The 19003-nt window shown below is 35.3% G+C and overlaps 2 protein-coding genes across 3 annotated transcripts; both read left to right on the top strand.

Annotated features, from left to right (window-relative positions):
- Positions 1 to 2481: 2481 nt before the first annotated feature.
- On the top strand, positions 2482 to 9101 carry LOC147547928 (Leucine-rich repeat (LRR) family protein). Of its 2 annotated transcripts, none has more exons than XM_086669631.1 (10): positions 2482 to 2903; positions 3781 to 3850; positions 4786 to 4832; positions 6200 to 6308; positions 6465 to 6550; positions 6648 to 6738; positions 6848 to 6933; positions 7974 to 8060; positions 8195 to 8333; positions 8888 to 9101. In XM_086669631.1, the coding sequence occupies exons 1-9, from the start codon at positions 2805 to 2807 to the stop codon at positions 8303 to 8305; spliced, it is 786 nt and encodes a 261-aa protein (XP_086525757.1). In that variant the 5' UTR covers positions 2482 to 2804; the 3' UTR covers positions 8306 to 8333; positions 8888 to 9101. The 2 variants fall into 2 exon arrangements, with proteins under 2 accessions (XP_086525757.1, XP_086525758.1); XM_086669632.1 differs by having other exon boundaries at positions 2515 to 2903; positions 8885 to 9101.
- A 3256-nt stretch (positions 9102 to 12357) lies between these two features.
- On the top strand, positions 12358 to 16552 carry LOC147547927 (uncharacterized). Its single transcript, XM_086665944.1, has 4 exons — positions 12358 to 13078; positions 13341 to 13490; positions 13751 to 14521; positions 14691 to 16552. The coding sequence occupies exons 2-4, from the start codon at positions 13349 to 13351 to the stop codon at positions 15971 to 15973; spliced, it is 2196 nt and encodes a 731-aa protein (XP_086522070.1). The 5' UTR covers positions 12358 to 13078; positions 13341 to 13348; the 3' UTR covers positions 15974 to 16552.
- Positions 16553 to 19003: the final 2451 nt, after the last annotated feature.

Genomic DNA, 19003 nt, shown 5'->3' with positions numbered 1-19003 from the left:
AACTTTCTCTTTCTATCTCTACATAATTTTATCAAGTTAGTTTGCAATAGTTTGTGAATTTCAAAGAAAAATTGTACAACCAAGATATATAAATTTACAAGAAGAGGAAGAGTTAGGGTTAGAAACAAAATAGGTTTGGGAGGATTCAGAGGATGTTGGCTGGTTGTTCTACATTGTTGTCACCTAGGCGTAGATTGAGGACAGAAGCTTCATGGCATTTTGAGGATACCAGTTACCCATTACCATCAATTAGTAGTACACAAAGAGTAGACTTTCCTTGTAGCTTTAATAGGAAAGAAGCTTCGAGGTCTCAATCGATAAGACCTGTTGTTGGTTTATCGGTGGAGAAATCGTTCGAGACAAATGGAAGTTGTTCTATTAGGCAGAAGATTTGTTCGTCACTTTCGATTTCAACAACACAAACAGGGATTTGGGAAGGAAGAAGAGGGATGGAAGATGGGTTTTGGAAGAAAGAGTTTGAAGAGATTTTCCGATCAAAGTTCATCAGATGAGTCTTCCATTAACAAGGCCAAGAGAAAGAAAAGTAACAGTTATAGTGAATTGGGTAGTGACAAGTTTTGGTTTTGGGAAAATGTTGATGGGTTGAGTTACAGGTATTGGAGCGGAGCCTCTACAATGGCTTTAACCAAGAAGAATCCGTGAGTAGAAGTTCGGTTTTGAAAATTTAGAGAGAGAAAATTTGAAATTCTCAATTTGATTCAGATTTTGTGAGAGATGGATGGAGGGGTTATGGTTAAGTTGGCTTTGACCCGTGCCTGCATAGTTATACGGTGCTAACAGAGAAATGAGCAGTTGGGCTTCGTGCTAATAAAGATAGATGCTAACAGCCTCTTGGTCCGGTGCCTTTCTAACTCTAGTCGTAGGTTTCAATCCTCACGTTTTATTAGCTATATCAAGTAGTTTTATGATGTTTATTTTGGGTATTAAAAACTGTAGCCCTAAGCGAATACAAAAGTGTAGCTGAAACAGCCATACAAAATGTTGTCCATCAAAACTTTGGGAGTCCAACCCCTTCCTCGTTAAACCAATGGGTGGATTCCTCTGGGGGTTTGGGGTGATTGGGGTGAACTCCTCTCGGGGCTGAGAGCCCCTCCCTTCGAGTTCCCAACCCCTAATGTACGGGTATTGGGTTGTATCTCATAAAAAATATCAAAAAGTATACTCAACCCGCCTCTTGGGACTTTCACTTGACCTGCGGGTTTCTCTCTCCTCTCACATGTTTAGTCACATGAAGAGAGATATCCTTGTTTCTCTCACAGGCGGTTCAAGTGGGAGTCCAAAGAAGCGGGTCGCATAGACTTGTTGAGAAAGGATCTATGGCATTCGTTTTTTTTAATTCTTTTTTGTTTTAAATCTTTTTTTTGTTTTACTTCTTTTTTAAGTTCTTGTCTAACTCATTTTAGGTTTTTCTTTTATAAAATTATTTATCTCTCTCTCTCTCGAGAATTAAATCAAATTAAAACTTTAAATTTGGAACAAATAAGTTATAGTTGAAAAATAGATTAAAATCCTACAGGCGCACAAAACACAAAACCTATTGGAATTGAGAACTTTTGGGCCTTTCAAAATTTCCCAGGCTCCCAAGATGAGATCGGAGCTCCCATTGGGTTTGCTCTAAATATGCTAAACGATGTTAAAGGTGCGGTTAGCATAGCTTTAAGAAAAAGTGTTTTTTCGAAATACACATCTTAATCTTCTTCACTGTCTGTACCACCATGGTCTGAGTGAAAAGAAAAAACCCCTCAAAGATGACATCTCCTTGACACGATAAAGATAATATAATCACATTAGATTGGTTAGTTTTTAGGAGAAATCCCTTGTATCATGGTCAGCTCAATCAGAATATCATTTATCTGAGAAAAGCTAAATGATTCTTGGATGAAATTATTGTTTGAATAGAGAACAAAACTCAAATAAGAGATTGTCATGTATCTATTTTGATGTAATTTAACTGTATTAGTTTAAGGGTAGCATTCTCAATTGGTTCATACAACTTTAGCTTAATTATTTGACTGAATGTTACAGGTTCAATGAGATGTTGTTGTTTGACCTAGGTAAAGTAGGAATTGAATCAAATGTAATTTACCAGCGACGAAATTTAGGAGATATAAGGTGTGAAATCGAGTAATGGGGTTTAATTTTGAAAATAGAGAATTGAGTTTTGAAGAATTTCTTATATGTTTTTTCTTCTCTACAAAGAAAATGAAGATCAGGGGTACAACTTTGTTGAAGTCAGTTATGCGAAGAAAGATGACAGAATAAAGAGAGGAGAAAAACGTAAAGAGAGAGAAATAATACAGAAATTAGAGAGGGGAACATTCAGAAAGTAAAACTTTGGCTTTCCTGTCAATATGTTAAAAACGTAAAAAGATGACCATCTGAATATTTCACATAAACTCTAGAGCTAGACGGAAAACTTATCATAAACTAGGGGGCAAACAAACAATAATCAATCCTAGGAAACAACAACCACGAATCAACGTTCAATCTCAAAGTCGACAGACAATAAAATTGAACAATCAGGTTGTACCGAATCATATCTGTTGATACACCTTTGATTTCTCCGTTTAAAAAGTCGATTTCTGATTATCTTTCAAGTCTGTCTTTAATGACCATTTCAATGCCCTCCTCCTCAACCTGAAAGCTAAAAAGTTTTCTCCATTCATCGAATTTCATCATCACTCTAGAATCTCTTCTAAAACCCTCGATCTTCAATATTCTTTTGATTAGAGAGAGAGAAAGAAGAGAATCGAATAGTTCTAGAGAGAGAAAGTTAATAAAGTATGGGATGTTGTAATAGCAAAGAAGGAGATTCAAAAGCTAATCGGATCGCTCGGTGGAGAAATACTGGTGTTGTTGCTCTTAGAGATTCCAAATTAAAGGTTTAATTTCATTATTAGTTTATCAAATTTCTTCAGTTCTATCTCTCATACTTGATTGATTATTATTTTTTAACTCTTTTTTGTTCTAAATTTGAGAGTGAATTTGGTAGAGTTTTAATCGGAATTGTCAATTAGTAATGATCGGTGTGAGTTTGTTCTTTTTCAGTTTTAGATGAAGATGATTTTATTTATTTTTTTGTGATTTTTGTTACAATTGAAGAGAATAAGATCGAACTTTGAGCAATTTGTGTTAATTTTCATGGAGGTGTTATTACTGATTTACTGTGTTCTTCATCTCTGAGAGTGTAGATCAAATTTGCTGGAATTTTTAGGATCATAGACTAGATTACTGTATCATACTCAATTTAGACCTACTTTATTTGAATTGTTTATCTGTTTTGATTCTGATCTTGCTTTAATTTTTTAGTTTCAGATTATGTTCAAAACAGTAATGTTTCTCTTGTAGAAGTGACATTTCTTAGGCTTTCCGCTTTCAGTTTTGAGTACGATTCAGTATTTTGATTGAGAAATATTTAGAACACTATGATGTGTTTTTGTGAACCTGAAATTATATTACTTGTTCTTATATCTGTTAAGCCGTGAAATTTGGATGAAGTTCAAGTGTTCTTTGATTAACAAAATCTATCTTGAGTCTACGACACTCTTGAGTTTTTATATGTTGGAGGAGAATTAAGTATGGGAATTTAGAATACTAGCATTTTATAATTTTCACTTATAGCATATCCGCCTTGAGATCTTTGATAGTTCAAACCTTGCTGTTTTAGGTTATCCAATTCTAATGGAATATGTGAAGTTTCTTTTATTTTGGTTGATTTGATTGGTGATGGTATACACTAACTAAAGTCTTTTTGATCAGATATTTCCTTATGAAGTCCTTGACATGGATAGAATGGTTCGCACTATTGACCTAACGAACAACAAAATAGGTACCAATTCCTCAATCTCTCTCTTTCTCCCTCTCCATACTTCCATGAAGCATCTGATATTGCACCCAAAATAGTTGGAAGTTCCTTGTGTATGTGGAGTTTATGTAGAATACTTAGCACGTTTAGTATCATTAAGGGTGATGGTTCACTGTCTAGTCAATGCGGAGTTTTCTTTATTAGACTTCACTCCATTGCTGGCATCACGAAGAGAAGGAGGTTTTATTGTAAAATTATTCCATCATCAAAGATATCTAATACTTGTTAGCCATCTTTTGAGACCTTTTTCATAATGTTCAAAAATATACTGAGGTTCAGTGAGTGGTTGAAGTAAGCAAACTCGCTTGAAGAAGGGGCTTTTGTTACGGTTGTTGTGAGCGCTTTTATTGCACTATTTAATACTATACGCGCCAAGGGAATGGCATTTTTCCTCACCTCCGCCAGTCAGCAACCCAACTTGACCCTAATGACAAAGAATGTGGAGCCTCCATATTAGAAATGACGAGAATAGTAAAGAACACTAAACTCAAATAGATATAGGAAGGTATTTGGATTTGATTAGTTAGGAATTATACTGAAAATCAGGTTTTACAAGGTTAATTTCTTATATCTTCATTAGTAATTAAAATGCAACTCATTTAAAAGCTAAAACACAGTCAAAACTAGGAGTACATGAAATTTGACCACACTTAACCAAGTTAATTAATTAATATTTCCCAACCCATTCGGTATAACCTGCCTTAAATAGGGAAGAGTTGGAATAGGACATGAGCCCTTAACAAGAATAGAAAAGAATATGCCATTGCTTGGCGGAAACCTGTCATAATCCATCTCATTGGGATCCATACCTGTTCATTTTCTCTTTCACACTTGAATTTTATATTCCTGAACAGAATATCAAACTATTAAGTAGTAACTGTTTCCTCTTATATTTGCAGTTGATATTCCGATGGGAATAAGCCGGTTAGTCAACATGCAGCGCCTGGTGAGAAAAACAACTTTTCTTATGATTAAGTTTTGTTTCACAACTATGTCAGAACTCAGAAAGTTAGAACTACCATTCCCGAAAGATACTTGCATCTTAGAGACTTAGACATTACTTAGTTTGTGAGCGACCCAACAAGGAGATCTTGTAAACCAATAAGCAAGGTTTTCTTTATTTGGTTTTGCATTGTGATACATATATTCTGCTAGAGTTTTCTTTTGTTAGTGGATTCAATTCTCCAAGCTACATTCTTCAAAGCCATATTCCTCTGGTACAACCCTACTATATCAACGATAATGGTTTGGCTTACTGGAGAATGGAGTAAAAAAACTAAAAATGCGTATAGCCAGAGTTTCTGAGTCTAAAAATTATTGCAGTTACATACAAATACCATTTAAATTATTGTTTAGGACTTTTCAGAAGAATAAAAAGATGAAATTTATTATAATCGGAAATATTTCTAGATGAGGGTCAGAAGACTCATAACCTTGGAGGCTTGGATTAAGGATGAGCTAACATATTTAAATGACTACTGACCCAAGTCGTCATCCATCTGCATATCAGAGCCGTGTTTGAGGGGGGCGGGCAGGGCATCCGCCCTGGGAACCCACCTCAAAGGGGCCCACTCGACTGGAGGCCAAGTTATCAGCCCACAAATAACGTTAAGAAAACTTAATCTGCACCTATTGAACATAAGTTGTATGGTGCTTTAGTGGTGGCGTCCTAAGTTTGCGTCCTTGACAACAGGGGTTCGACTCCAACCTTCCACTACTTAATTTTTTTTAATTTCAACTTAATTTTTTTTATTTCAACTTAATTATCTAATGTGCCCCCTTAAATTTTTTTGTCCTTGCCTCTGTAAAGTTAAGACTCAATTATTTGTCTTAAGAAAAGTAATTTTAAGTGTAATGAAGTTTACACTTTTTGCTCTAAGGTTTTCAGGTTTTTAGATAAAATATCTTTTACGATCTTCATGTGTGATTAGAGGTAGACCCAATGATACAAAATCGGTATAATATGAGAAATTCCAATTTTGATTAATTGTTTAAATTCTTTTTCACAAAAAAGAAATCGATATCTTATGGTAGTTTAAATCTATATATATATATATATATATATATATATATATATATATATATATATATATATATACATATATGACCTCTAAACTATCAGACACAGCCATGATGCTCTCTCTATACTATAAACGGGGCCCAACTAAAATTAGGCACCGGGCCCCAAAATTCTCAGACACGACTCTGCTGCACATAAAACATCATAACAGATCTTTAAGTATGGGTTTTTATTGTTAAATTCAGATATGCGTGATTCAACAATGTAACAAAGTGTCATTTCTTTTTCTCCAGATTTTAGCGGATAATCTTATCGAACGCCTGCCGGTGAACCTTGGGAAACTTCAGTCTCTAAAGGTTCTCACACTGGATGGAAATCAAATTACCACTTTGCCCGATGAAAGTAATTTACTCTTTATATAAGCAGGGGGCAGACATCTGTTCTCTGATCTGTTTGTTTTGATCATTTTTGTGAGTCTATTGGATTTCAGGGTCACTATTTATAATACCAGATTATGTCATTATATTGATACTGACAAAATTAATTTTCTATACCTAGTGGGCTTGCTGGTACGACTTGAACAGCTTTCCGTCTCAAAAAACTTATTAACAAGCTTGCCTGAGACTATTGGAAGCTTGCGCAGTGTGAGTATACATTATTTATCCTTCGTTTTTCAATTAGCAAGTAGAGTACATAACAAATGGATAACTGTTCAATAACTTGTCTTATTCGATGATGCAGTTATTGCAGTTAAATGTATCAAATAACCAATTAAAGTCCCTCCCTGAATCGATTGGGAGTTGTTTCTCTTTAGAAGAACTGAAAGCAAATGGTACCATCAACCTTTACTTTTTTTCTCTTCTCCTATTTTCTTTTGCAAATGATTTAAGCGTTTGCTATATTTCCTTGTTGGTTTATAAGATTGTCATTTACTCACACAGGGAATTCAATTGAAGAACTTCCTTCTTCAGTTTGCAATCTCATTCATTTAAAGTCTCTCTGCTTAGACAATAATAGCGTGAATCAGGTACAATCTTATGAACTTCCATTTATATTCTGCCACAATTCTCATATTTCTAGTGAAAAGTAGAATCCGATTATATTTTTCTACAAGATTGAAAAATAAAGCTCTTGGCTTACATCACCAATTTCACATTTCATTGTGGACTCGTAAAATCCATGACATTACGTATTATTCTCGTCTTTAAGCAGTTTATGCTTCATTTCTTTCTTATCCAACTATAGAGAGCGACAGATAGGGGTGGAAAACTGGCTTCACAGACGGGTCTTTCGTGCGGGTGGTTTTTGTTAAGTTCGTGGTCATCCAATTCAAAACCAATTGACAATGGATGGAGAGGACCTATACAATATATTCTTGGTTGCTAGTTACCGCTTCTCCCATGTGGGTCTATTCTCACAGTTTTTTGCGTGAAGCCCAGGTCCGCCCACTATCTATAGGCGGGCTGGGCATGCACTCCCCGTGTCGGCCTTTGGGCTGGACGTTTCCCCACCGATCCCAGGCGTTCCGAGCCGGGTTTCAGCCTTCCAGGCAGAATTCCCACCCTTAGCGGCAGATTATAGAAGCTTCTTATCGATTAGATTTATATAAAGATACGTCGTCATTGACATTTGCTAAGCTTCTGGAGAGAGATATCACGGAAGAAAACATTGGACTTTCTATTTCAGGATTCAGGAATATCTAAATGATATCAGTGAAACTTTGAAAAATTTACCACATTAGACTTTGGTAAATATCACTGTGAAAGAATTAGTAGCATCGTATATGTATATGTGTGTGTGTATATATATGTATATATATATATATATATATATATATATATATATATATATATATATATTAAGATAGTTGAGAATAATCCATAGCGAAAGGGCTAATCCTTCATAAACATCAGATATTGATTCATCTCCATATTACATCATGTAGGGATACCTTTAAATGAAATAGTTTAGTAACATCTCAGCCATATAATATCAAATTCTCGTAATGCTATTTACGTCGCTGTATGCAATCAAAGGTTTTAATATCCTATTTTTACATTTGAACAGATACCTCCGAGTCTGTTGAAAGATTGCAAAGCTTTGCAGAGTATTTCTCTTCATGACAATCCCATTTCGATGGATCAATTTCAGCAGGCAAGTAATTTCAATTATGAACTGCCCGAGTGGAAACACCATTGAAAACTTTAGGTCTTTTTTTTTTTATCTTCCTCCAAATTACGAATTTATGATTATGTCCTTAATAAGTTTTTATATAAAATTTCTTGTAGTTGGAAGGATACCAAGAGTTTGAATCAAGACGGAAGAAAAAGTTCGACAAACAGATCGACTCAAATGTGATGATAAGTTCTAAGGGTCTTGATGAGGGTATTGACTTGTGAAAGCTTCCGATACCATTATTTGTAAAAAGTAAGTTTGTTCTTCACCCATATTAATTCTATTCAGTGTATGACAATTGAGTCAAATTCCCTAAAGCTTGATCGACTTACTGTTTTTATTGACCTTCCATTTTTTTTACTATCTCATGACGAAACCTGACTCGAGATCTAAGATGACTTAAATGGATGACTCTAGTCAGACTCGAGATCGTGTTTCTTTTTTTCCTTTAACTTAGATTGAAACCTGACTCGAGATCTTGGGTTTGTGATGTAAAATAATGGACTAGGACAAGTTACTGTTGTGTCTGTGACTAGGACAAGTTAGACGCAGACTAGTTAGATTCAAACGGGTCAAATTCCCCATAAGAATAATCCCACATAGAAAAATGGTGATCTAGTAACCTAGAATATAATGTTTAGGTCTTCTACTTGTTGTCTATTGGTTTTGACAAACTAAGCACCCCACAATATAACGAGCACCACCTAAAAAACTCAATTTCTGAATTCTGATTTATGCTTTGTTGAATGTAGTGACTTATTCTAGAGAACAGGCTAATGATATATTCTCTGCTACTTTCTTAGCAGGAGGAAAATCACCAGCATTTGGAATTGACATACTTTTTTCCTTTATTACTATACAATGTAAATCTATTCAAACGTGAGATAATTTGTAGATGGTCGTTTCATTTTGGTGATTTTCCTTGTCATGGTTACAGAAATCTTAGACAATTGTTGGATCATATTTTGGTGATCATCATTTTAGTCTTTCATATAGTCATATTAACTTTTTTTTTCTTAATATTCAATGTTTTTAAGTTACGCTTTATGTTTATAATCTATCATTTTAAAGACGAAGAATTGAAGACAAATACAATTTTACTTGATGTCTGCAAATTGGTTTGGATAAGTGACTCTGTTAATGCTTTATTGTCTTCAAACTTTCTCTTATAACTAAAGAAAAAAAAGTGTAGCAATCAGAGCAACTAACTCATTTATCATCCTGTGTAATTTCATTTGATTTCGGGTTTGAGATTAGTATTTTTATGTAATTCCTAAAATCATCTGCAGTGCAAATCTTTAAAAAAAAGGGTCAATTCCGTTTGGCCCCCAATTCGTGACCTACTCACTGGCAGTTCAATCTGGCCCCCCAAGGGTCATATTTTTTACGAAATTATCTTCGGGAGTCAAAATGGAATTATTTGTGAAAAAAGGTTAAAGGCATAAAAGTCACATCACCTCTTTCTTTCTCCTTCACTTCACCTTATCTGTCCTCCATCACACCATCTCCTTTCCACTTCACCTTTCTTTCTCGGCGAATGGTCGTCGGCCGAAATAAAAAAATTCGGCCGGCCATCTTTAACCTAAAAAAAGAATAATTTTTTCCTTTCTCTCTCTTCTTCTTCCTCTCTCGATCTCTCTCTCCTTTCTCTCATTTCTCTCTCTCAAAACCTCTCCTTTGCCGGAGGTCTGCTTCAACAGACCTTCGAAGCAAACCTCCGGCGAAAGAAACCCTTTTGCCGGAAGTTTTAGAGAGAGAAAAGAGAGAGAGGAAAACAAGGAGAGAGATAGAGGGAGAGACGAAGAGAGAGAAAGGATAGAGAGAAGAAGAGAAAGAAAAAGTTTTATTTTTTTAGGTTAAAGGTGGTCGGCCGAAATTTTTTATTCCGGCCGGCGACCATTCGCCAGAAAAGAAAGGTGAGGTGGAGAGGAGGTGGTGTGTTGGAGGAGAGATAAGGTGAAGTGGAGGAGAAAGAAAGAGTGATGTGGCTATTTATCCCTTTAAGTTTTTTTTTTGAGAAATAATTTCATTTTTGCCCCTCGAGGATAATTTTGTAAAAAATTTAATCATTGGGGAAACAAATCGAACCTGCCAGACTTATGGGGCCAAAACAGTGAGTTGGTCACAAATTGGAAGCCAAAACAAAATTAACCCAAAAAAACATTTATTGTTCTTGTGGGTGAATGCTAAATTGAGATTCATAATCCTAGATAGTGAAAATAAATATTATTTGGTTCTTTTTTGTTTCGTGTACAAATCTCTAATGTTTTTTGTTTACTTATTAGGTTATGTTATTTTTGTAAAGAAACAATTACTTCAGATATTGAGGACTTGATTACAGATACAGCATTATCCTAAAGATCTAAACTGAATTTTGTATTGGATAAAACTTTTATGTAAAAATTCGAAAATCTTATGTGATAATTAGAGTTTCTGAAAGAGATTTCTTTGTTTTATTACCGCTACATTATCTTAGAGATCTAAACTGAATTTTGCATTGGAGAGAACTTTTATGTAAAATTTGAAAAATCTTATGTGGCATTTAGAATTTCTAACAAAGATTTTTTTGTTTAATTACCGCTACATTATCTTAGAGATCTAAACTGAATTTTGCATTGGAGAAAACTTTTATGTAAAATTTGAAAATCTTATGTGGCATTTGGAATTTCTAATAGAGATTTTCTTTATTTAATTACCGCTACATTCTCTTGGAGATCTAAACTGAATTTTGCATTGGAGAGAATTTTTATGTAAAATTTGAAAATTTTGTGTGGCATTCAGAATTTTTAATAGAGATTTTTTTTATTTAATTACCGCTACATTATCTTAGAGATCTAAACTGAATTTTGCATTGGACGAAACTTTTATGTAAAATTTGAAAATCTTATGTGGCATTTAGAATTTCTACTAGAGATTTTCTTTATTTAATTACCGCTACATAATCTTGGGGATCTAAACTGAATTTTTCATTGGAGAGAATTTTTATGTAAAATTTGAAAATTTTGTGTGGCATTCAGAATTTCTAATAGAGAATTATTTATTTATTTACCGCTACATTATCTTAGAGAGATAAACTGAATTTTGCATTGGAGAGAACTTTTATGTAAAATTTGAAAATCTTATGCGCCATTAAGAATTTCTTATAGAAATTTCTCTATTTAATTATCACTACATTATCTAAGATATCTAAAATGAATTTTGCATTGGAGGAAACTTTTGTGTAAAAATTCGAAAAAATCTTTAGTGGCATTTAGAATTTCAAATATTCAGTGTTGTATGAGAGAGGTCTAAGGACACTTCAGAGAAATTCTAATAATCTTAGGTTTTAAATGTCTCTTTCTTAGGTGGACATTTTGAGATTTTGATATTAAAATAAAAATCTCAAATGTAAACATTTTGAAAGGCATATATTACATTAAATAGCTTATGTGAAAATTTAGAGTCTCCCGTTCAGTGTCTCTAAAATAACTACCTCTACATTATCATAGAGTTTCTAATAGATGTTTCATTGCAGACGATCTTTAAAATAACCTTTGTCCTTCATAACCATAAAAACTTCCTATTTTGATTCAATTTCCTCAACGTTTTGCTCGACGGTCTCAAACATGTCGAACAAATCTTCCAAGGTCTTATCCGCATCATTCATATTGAAGTTCAAACAGAACTGATTTAACCCGTTGTGAAGTAAATAAAAGACAATATTTTTAGTCAACTCTTAACTATAAGAAAATTCGAGTGTTCATGTTTCAAATAGACCAATCATAGAATAACACGAGGGTCAACTGGTTTTTCCTCTATCAAGGTGACTCTCAGAATAGCCTTAGAGGTCTCGTACCCTAGAGCATGTTTACGCTCTCAGATTGTCCAGTCCAAGACCTTCTTTACTCTTTCAATTTAAAAGTAGTCTGACAACATTTTGAAATTAACCCAACTCATTTAAGTGCATTACCACTTACAAAATCACTCAAAAACCTCTCATAATCAACCAAAAAGATACGATAAAACTTTTTTATGGGTTTGACCAGTTCAACACCTTCCAAAAACTAGATTGAAAGATAAAATCAAAGTTTAAAATCGATCTTTGATAAGAAATGAATATATATTAAAGTCTTACTTCAATTTCTCTCTTCAAAGAACGAATTACAGATTATATCCCTTCACGAGACATGAAGAAATATTAGGTTTTTTTGTGAAGATTTTGGAAGGATACTCGCAATGATGAAGTTTTAGCCAAAGAAGTTGTGGGTTAAAACAGGGAGTAAAGAGAAATTTGGCCAAAATAAGGGGGTGATAAGAGAATGGGTGCCTAATATGCAGAATTTATAAAGTTGGATACGACCCGATTTTGTGAAATATTGGTGCAGTGTGAAAATGGTTCGTGGTTGTTAGCCGGTTTTTAGACTCGGACCGTCGGATACAAATCCTCGAAACCTAGCTTTACCCGTTATCGTCTTCCCCCAATTTTTCCCCCAATTTTTCTTCATCTCGATTTTTGACTATCGATTTCTCTACGAATTCGATCTCTCTACGAATTCGATCTCTCAGTAATCTCTTTACAACCTTCTCGATCAATTCTCTTTCTTATCTATCGATTGATCCTAATTTTCGTACAAGCCGTTCTGTAAATTTAAATCTAGGGTTAGGGTTTCCGAACTTCTGATTTCTCTACTCGTACGTCAGTATAATTTCTAATCAGGTCTCTCTCTTTCCCTAAACTCTCTCGGTCTGTTCTAATTTCTTGATTTCTGAGGTATCTAGGGTTTCGCGATATCTCGGACTCGTTCGATCTATCGATCTAGTTGGGTAAATAGGTTTTCTCCATAGCTTATTGCCGATTTGGTTTACAATTTGTGTTAATTTCGCGTACGACGTTGAATTCTGAATTTCTAGGGTTAGGGTTTCCAATTTTGTCCGAAGAGTTCCATCCCTGATCTTGGTCGCCTGTAAATTATACATCTGGTGATTATCTATACGATCTATTTGGCGAAACTTTTGAGGTAAAATGCCAATTTAGCAACTTTATCTGTTTTGTTTCTTAATTATGAATATTTAAGTACGTAAACTAATTTGTTTCTCAAACATGCAATTTTATTTTTTTTCAAATTGGGATTTGTTGCATGAAAATGGGTTGGTGTCAGTTGTATACTGATTTAGGTTTTGCTTTATATTTTGATGATGAGTATGTATCTATTTTGAGGTTGGGTGGGTGGGAGGAGTTGTTGTGTTTGATATTGATCACTTCAATCAATACTTTTGTAGGGTTAAAGATGGTATACAAAAGGTCTTTTGGTGATGAAGAGTCGTATGACCTTTCGCGTAAACACCAAAGACAACTTAGCTACAGTAATCAACATACTTCTTTTTTTGAGCTTGGATCCTCATGTGATGTCACTTGCACTGCCTTTTCGGGTAAGCAATGCTTATATTTGTCTTCTTTTTGAATAGTTGGAAGACTCGTACTTCAATTTGCATGTCCAACTTCACCGGTGTCTGGTGCATGAGGTTTCAACCACCTATGTAAAAAGTTTACTGGCCATAGGTTGGACATCAAGTTGCTTTTTCTCAAGGATAGTTCGTCCTACATCTTAATCAACTTATTAGCAAAATGAAATGAAATAAATAAAATAAACTTATTCATCATGGTTTATTAACTCATATATGATGCTTAGTTGGTCAAGGTGGAGCCTTCAGTAAATCTCAGGGAGAGGTTAGGGGCGGTAGTGCCATTGAATTTGCTAATCCGGCTTCCTACAATTTCGAGTCCGGTATTTGTGGTGGTAGTGCTCATGAAGAATTATCGAGGTCGGAAGCTGAAGTCAAATTATTGTTTTCCCCTGGACTTGTGGAAACCGGGTGCCCAACTAGGACGTTGGTTCAGCATGATGCAATATCTGCATCTTTTCTTAATTATCCTCCTCGAAAACTAGTTCCAATTGGCTTGGATCATCAAGCCAATATTCCAAAATGTGCAGCTTCAAACATTGTTGATGATGGCAACTGGGAGAAGAAGCGAATGGGAACTTGTCTCCTTCCAATGCCAAATTCGGAAGAACTTCTGTACAATATTAAAGATGTTGGGAAAGGTAGGGATGATAACTGTAAGTGCATTGAACAGGGTGGTGCTAGATGCTTTGGGTATCACATCTTGGAAGCTAGAAACAAGCTCAGAAACATGCTTGGGAATGAAAAATTCTTCAAGATGGGGTTTTATGAGATGGGGGAAATTGTGGCGAGGCACTGGACTAAAGAGGAAGAACAAATTTTTGAAGACATTATCTTTTCAAATAATGCCTCATTGGATAAGAACTTATGGAAACAACTCTCAGTGGCCTTTCCATCCCGTAGCAAAATGGATCTTGTGAGCTATTATTTCAATGTCTTTACGCTCCGTAGACGAGCTGAGCAGAACCAGGCAAATGTTCATATACCTCTCAATTTGGGTGAGTTGAGTGTGTCTTTGTTTTCAATAATAGGAAAGTGGTGCTGAAGTTTTACCTTTTTTCATGGGATGAGAAGTCCATATTTTCCAAGTCGATCATTTTCTGTAAATGAGATAATAAATATCTGTCAATTTGTCATCTTAGTTTTGTTTCCTTATCTTATTTGCAGCTGCGGAAGGTGGAGACTGCAGTAAGTCTCAAGTCGTTGGTGATGTTGCTGGACACACAATGGGGGCAGACAAGGAGTTCGAGACCAGAGTTCCTGGTGGTTCGTCATGCTTATCGAGGGTCAATAGCAGTACAGGTAAAGAAGATCCAAGATTCGACATAGACAATTTTGAAACTGGGTGCTCCACGAGGATATCAGTTCAGTTCCATGATCCTTATTCATCAGTTTTTGATTCTCCTCCTCGAAAACTAGTTCCTGTGGGATCAGACCATCAAGCTATTATTCCTATATGTGCTGCTTCAATGGCTGATAATGACAACTCGGAGAGACTAATGGGAACTTGTGTCCTTCCAATGCCTGATCCAGAAGCACTTATTTACAATATCCGTAGTGTTGGAAATGGTACAACTGGTTATTGTAATTGCCCAGATAGGAGTTCTCTTAGATGTGTTAGATATCACATATCGGAATCAAGAGACAAACTAAAACATTTCTTCGGGAAGGAAACTTTCACGAAGTTAGGGTTCGAGGAAATGGGGGAGATTGTGGCAAGGAAATGGACTGAAGTTGAGCAACAGGTTTTCCGTGACGTTGTCTTTTTAAATCCTGTTTCATTTGGTAAAAGCTTTTGGGTTCAACTTGCTGAAGTTTTTCCTTCTCGGAGCAAAATGGAGCTAGTTAGCTATTACTTCAATGTCTTCATGCTACAAAGGCGAGCTGAGCAAAACAGATCGAATCATATGAACATCGACAGTGACAATGATGAGTGGCAAAGAAGTGATGATGAAGACGAGTCTGGGGTATCAGATGAAGAGGAAGAAGAGGCCTCTGTGATAGAATCTCCAGCTGACCAAAATAATGCAGATGGGAATGAGACTTGCAACAACGTTAACTCTGATGCAATCGATGATTGGTTTATTGCCAGGAAAGAAGAGGATAACGGGGGAATAGATAATGTTTTAGTAACAGATTTCAACCCAAGAGTTAAACACGAAGATAAAAATCCAAAACGCAGAAGAGAAAACCAAGATTTCCAGGATGATTCTTGCACGTCTGATGAATGTCATCCCGGTGGGACTTACCATAACAAAAAGCTCAAGGATGACTTCAATGGTTTACAAGATTATGAATTGGAAACTTGTGATACTAAAGTATGGAATATGTGTTATGTTAGTGGTCGAAAGTCATACTCCGATCTCTTACCGACATCAACTATGATTGAAGAGATTTTTGGAGAAGAAGCCTGGAATGACGAGGGAAAGGATGAAAAAAGAAGACATTAGGAACCCTCAGGTAGTGTTTGTTTTTCTAAAAGTCGGATCTGAAATCTGATGCGAATTCTGATTTGACTGGAGTCATATATCAGACTTCGGCTCGTAATGTTTGACTCGTCTAAACTGTTGATTTAGGCTGAATATGGGTTCATTTGAGTCAGATGGTTCAGATGCAGACAAGTTAGTCAAGTGAAATTTGGACAATTAGAAAAAACAAACGCCACCTTAGTCTTAGAATAACAAGGGCACTAGCTATCTTGTACTCTCTAGCTGGTTTCAAGTAGAGCACTTAAGCTTAATCAGGTCGAGACCCTTCTTGTGGGTCAGATCGATAAAGGTAGGTCAGCTCAATATAGTTTTCCATATTGATTTATCAGATAGCGGCGCCCAAATCACTCTGTAAAATAAGTTGTGCTGGAAGATGGTAGTGTCGCCTTCTTTTGTAAGTAAAATAGTTTGTTATGTCAATGGGGGAGAGATGTCATTGTAGCAGAGCTCAGCTACTGATGTTATCAGTGAACTGGAATATGTCTCCCTTTTATAGGAGTTCATGTTTATTAATGATTCCATTTCAATGGAGTTTCTTCCTTTTCTTTTGCTTTATTATCATGTGATTCTGAATCTTATATTACTCTACTGTTCTTTGGGTTGTGCTTTTCTTCTTTAGTTCATTTGAATCTGAAAGAACAGGTGAAGTGTCTGAGTCTCTCTCTCTCCCTATCATACATGAAATGTTTTGATTGCTATTGAGTTCTGTTAATGCAACATTGTCCTTACCAACAAACATGTACTGGCCAAAAATCTCGGCCGGCTGAGGACTGAGAAGGGTCGACCGGCCGCCTGAGGACTGAGAAAGGTCGACCGAGATTTAGAGAGAAAATCCAGAGAGAGAGAGAGAGAGAGACAACTATTGGCAGAAGTAGTTTTGTTTGAGAGTAGCTTTTGCAAATAATTAACTTGGGATAACTGGAAAGCTAACCATGGAAGTTGGTTGTTGTCCTTTTAACATCCAAAAGCCTTATCGTAAGCTACAAGGATTTTACTTTATCGACAATTTTTTTATTGAGCAAATGATTTATTACGAAAAACAACTTTTTTTTGTTTAATTATGCAAAAAAGCTTGCTGTGAAGGTAAAAAGATAGTCGAAATTTCTTGATGTATAATTAAATGAACCGAATTGAAAAAGTTGTAATGCTTTAGGTGGTCTAGGGATAAGCTTTGCTGCCATTGTTTCTTTCTTTCTTCATTTATTTATCTTATATCTTTTCCTCCTTTAGAAGACAAGTAAAGTCACTTGGTCAGGCCAGACAAGAGTGAATGTAGAACTGGATAGAGAGAGAGAGAGAGAGAGAGAGAGGGCTTCCTAGCTCTTGAGCCTTAAAACTTTGATTCTAAAACAGAAATAAACTCTTAAGGGTTGCCTTTTTTAGACCCTTGAGTTAAACTAATTAAATAAGTGAATAAAGGAAAGAATGGGAGATAGTGGAAGAGTGCTCACCCAAACAGTAGTTCCCTCAACTTGAAAAGAATAAAATTGTAGCCAAGGCTGAAAGACAAATATGACCCACTTATTAAAATTAAAAAAGATTTGGAGTTTCATTGGTTTGACTCACATTTTTGAGTTGTCTCAAGCATGGCCTGTGGTTGTGTGAGAGAGAAAGTGTGAGTGTGAGAGGAAGTGTGTGTGTGTGTGTGTGTGTGTGTGTGTGTGTGTGTGTATGAGAGAAAGAGAGTGGGTGTGTGTGAGAAGCTTAATTGCTCCTTGGCCTTTGCTCTTCACCAACACATGCACCATTATTACACTCATCAAAGAAAATCACATGCTAACTCTTTTATGAAAATGCGCATTTAAAAGTGAAGTAATGGAAGGTTGAGTATAAGAAATTTAGGTCTTCCTTTCTTTTTGAACTTCTTTTCAACTTTTTCCCTTTTTTACTTCGAGACCCAATGAGAGGATAAATATTCACCTTAGTACTAAGTTCACTTTGCAACATAAAAAAAAATACGAAGTTCACTATTAATATACAAATGTTATAAGACAGATCCAATATTTACGTGCTTGTTATAAATGCACTGCCACGACGCTTACGGTTCTCCTCATTAGAAAATTGGAGGTTCTCGGTTAAAATGAAGAAGGCAAATTTTGGATTTGATACCAGTTTTTGTTTGCTTTAGCAACTCTATTGTTCTACTATAACATTTTTATCCGAAGTCACCCATTTAAACTTCAAAATTAGAGTTTTTAGCATAAATGTTGGTGAAGGAGCAAATCTTTTTTCTTTTCTCATTTACTTGGGCAGCTGATTATTGTCCTCTTCATTTAGTTTAAGGGCATCTAACAAAACAGGCTAGTTCAAGTAGTCGTGTTGGGTATTCCCCAACCACCAGTACTAATAATCTAGCAATGACTAGGTCAAATTTCAAGTATAAAAAATAATTATATTTAAACGCGGTTAAGCCCAAAATATGCGAGTACATGGATTTTAGGTCTAAAATAATATTAAAAAAGAATAGGGTCCAATCTTTTCAGAAAAAAAGATTTTAGTCCTTCTCCATTTTGGACCTTAATATCCTCTTATAGAAAAACAATTTCCGTCAATATCCCAAATCAATTCCTGCCCATTTTTTCGTAGAATCCAGACCAAATATTTTGCAAAACCAAAATTACTGTGAATTAGGTTTTAAATAAGGAAACGATTTTATTACTTTCTCTCTCTCTTACTTTCAAAATTAGAAAACAAAACTCTGTTTCACTCTCTCTTCGAAAAAAACGGAACGAGTCCAACCCTCGAAACTCTAGAAATCGAAAAGCCAGCTCGCTCTCTTCAATCGTCCCTTCTCTTCAATCGTCAAACTAAAAGATCCTGGTGAAAAAACCAACCAGTTCTCTTCAATCTTGTTTCTTTTTGAAACAATCAGTTCTCTTCAACCTTGTTTCTTTTTTAAACGGTCAGGTTCTCTTCAAGATTTTGGTGAGTTTTTAGAAGATTTTTGTTTTGTTTTGTTTTTTCTCTTTTTGGGTTTAGGGTTAATGTTGG

Source organism: Eschscholzia californica, unplaced genomic scaffold (assembly GCF_041429995.1).
Source record: "Eschscholzia californica isolate CP2 unplaced genomic scaffold, dmEscCali1.0.p SCAF_3, whole genome shotgun sequence".
Classification (NCBI taxonomy): Eukaryota; Viridiplantae; Streptophyta; class Magnoliopsida; order Ranunculales; family Papaveraceae; genus Eschscholzia; species Eschscholzia californica.
Note: the sequence above shows the minus strand (reverse complement) of the source record. Positions and strands in the feature narration are given on the sequence as shown.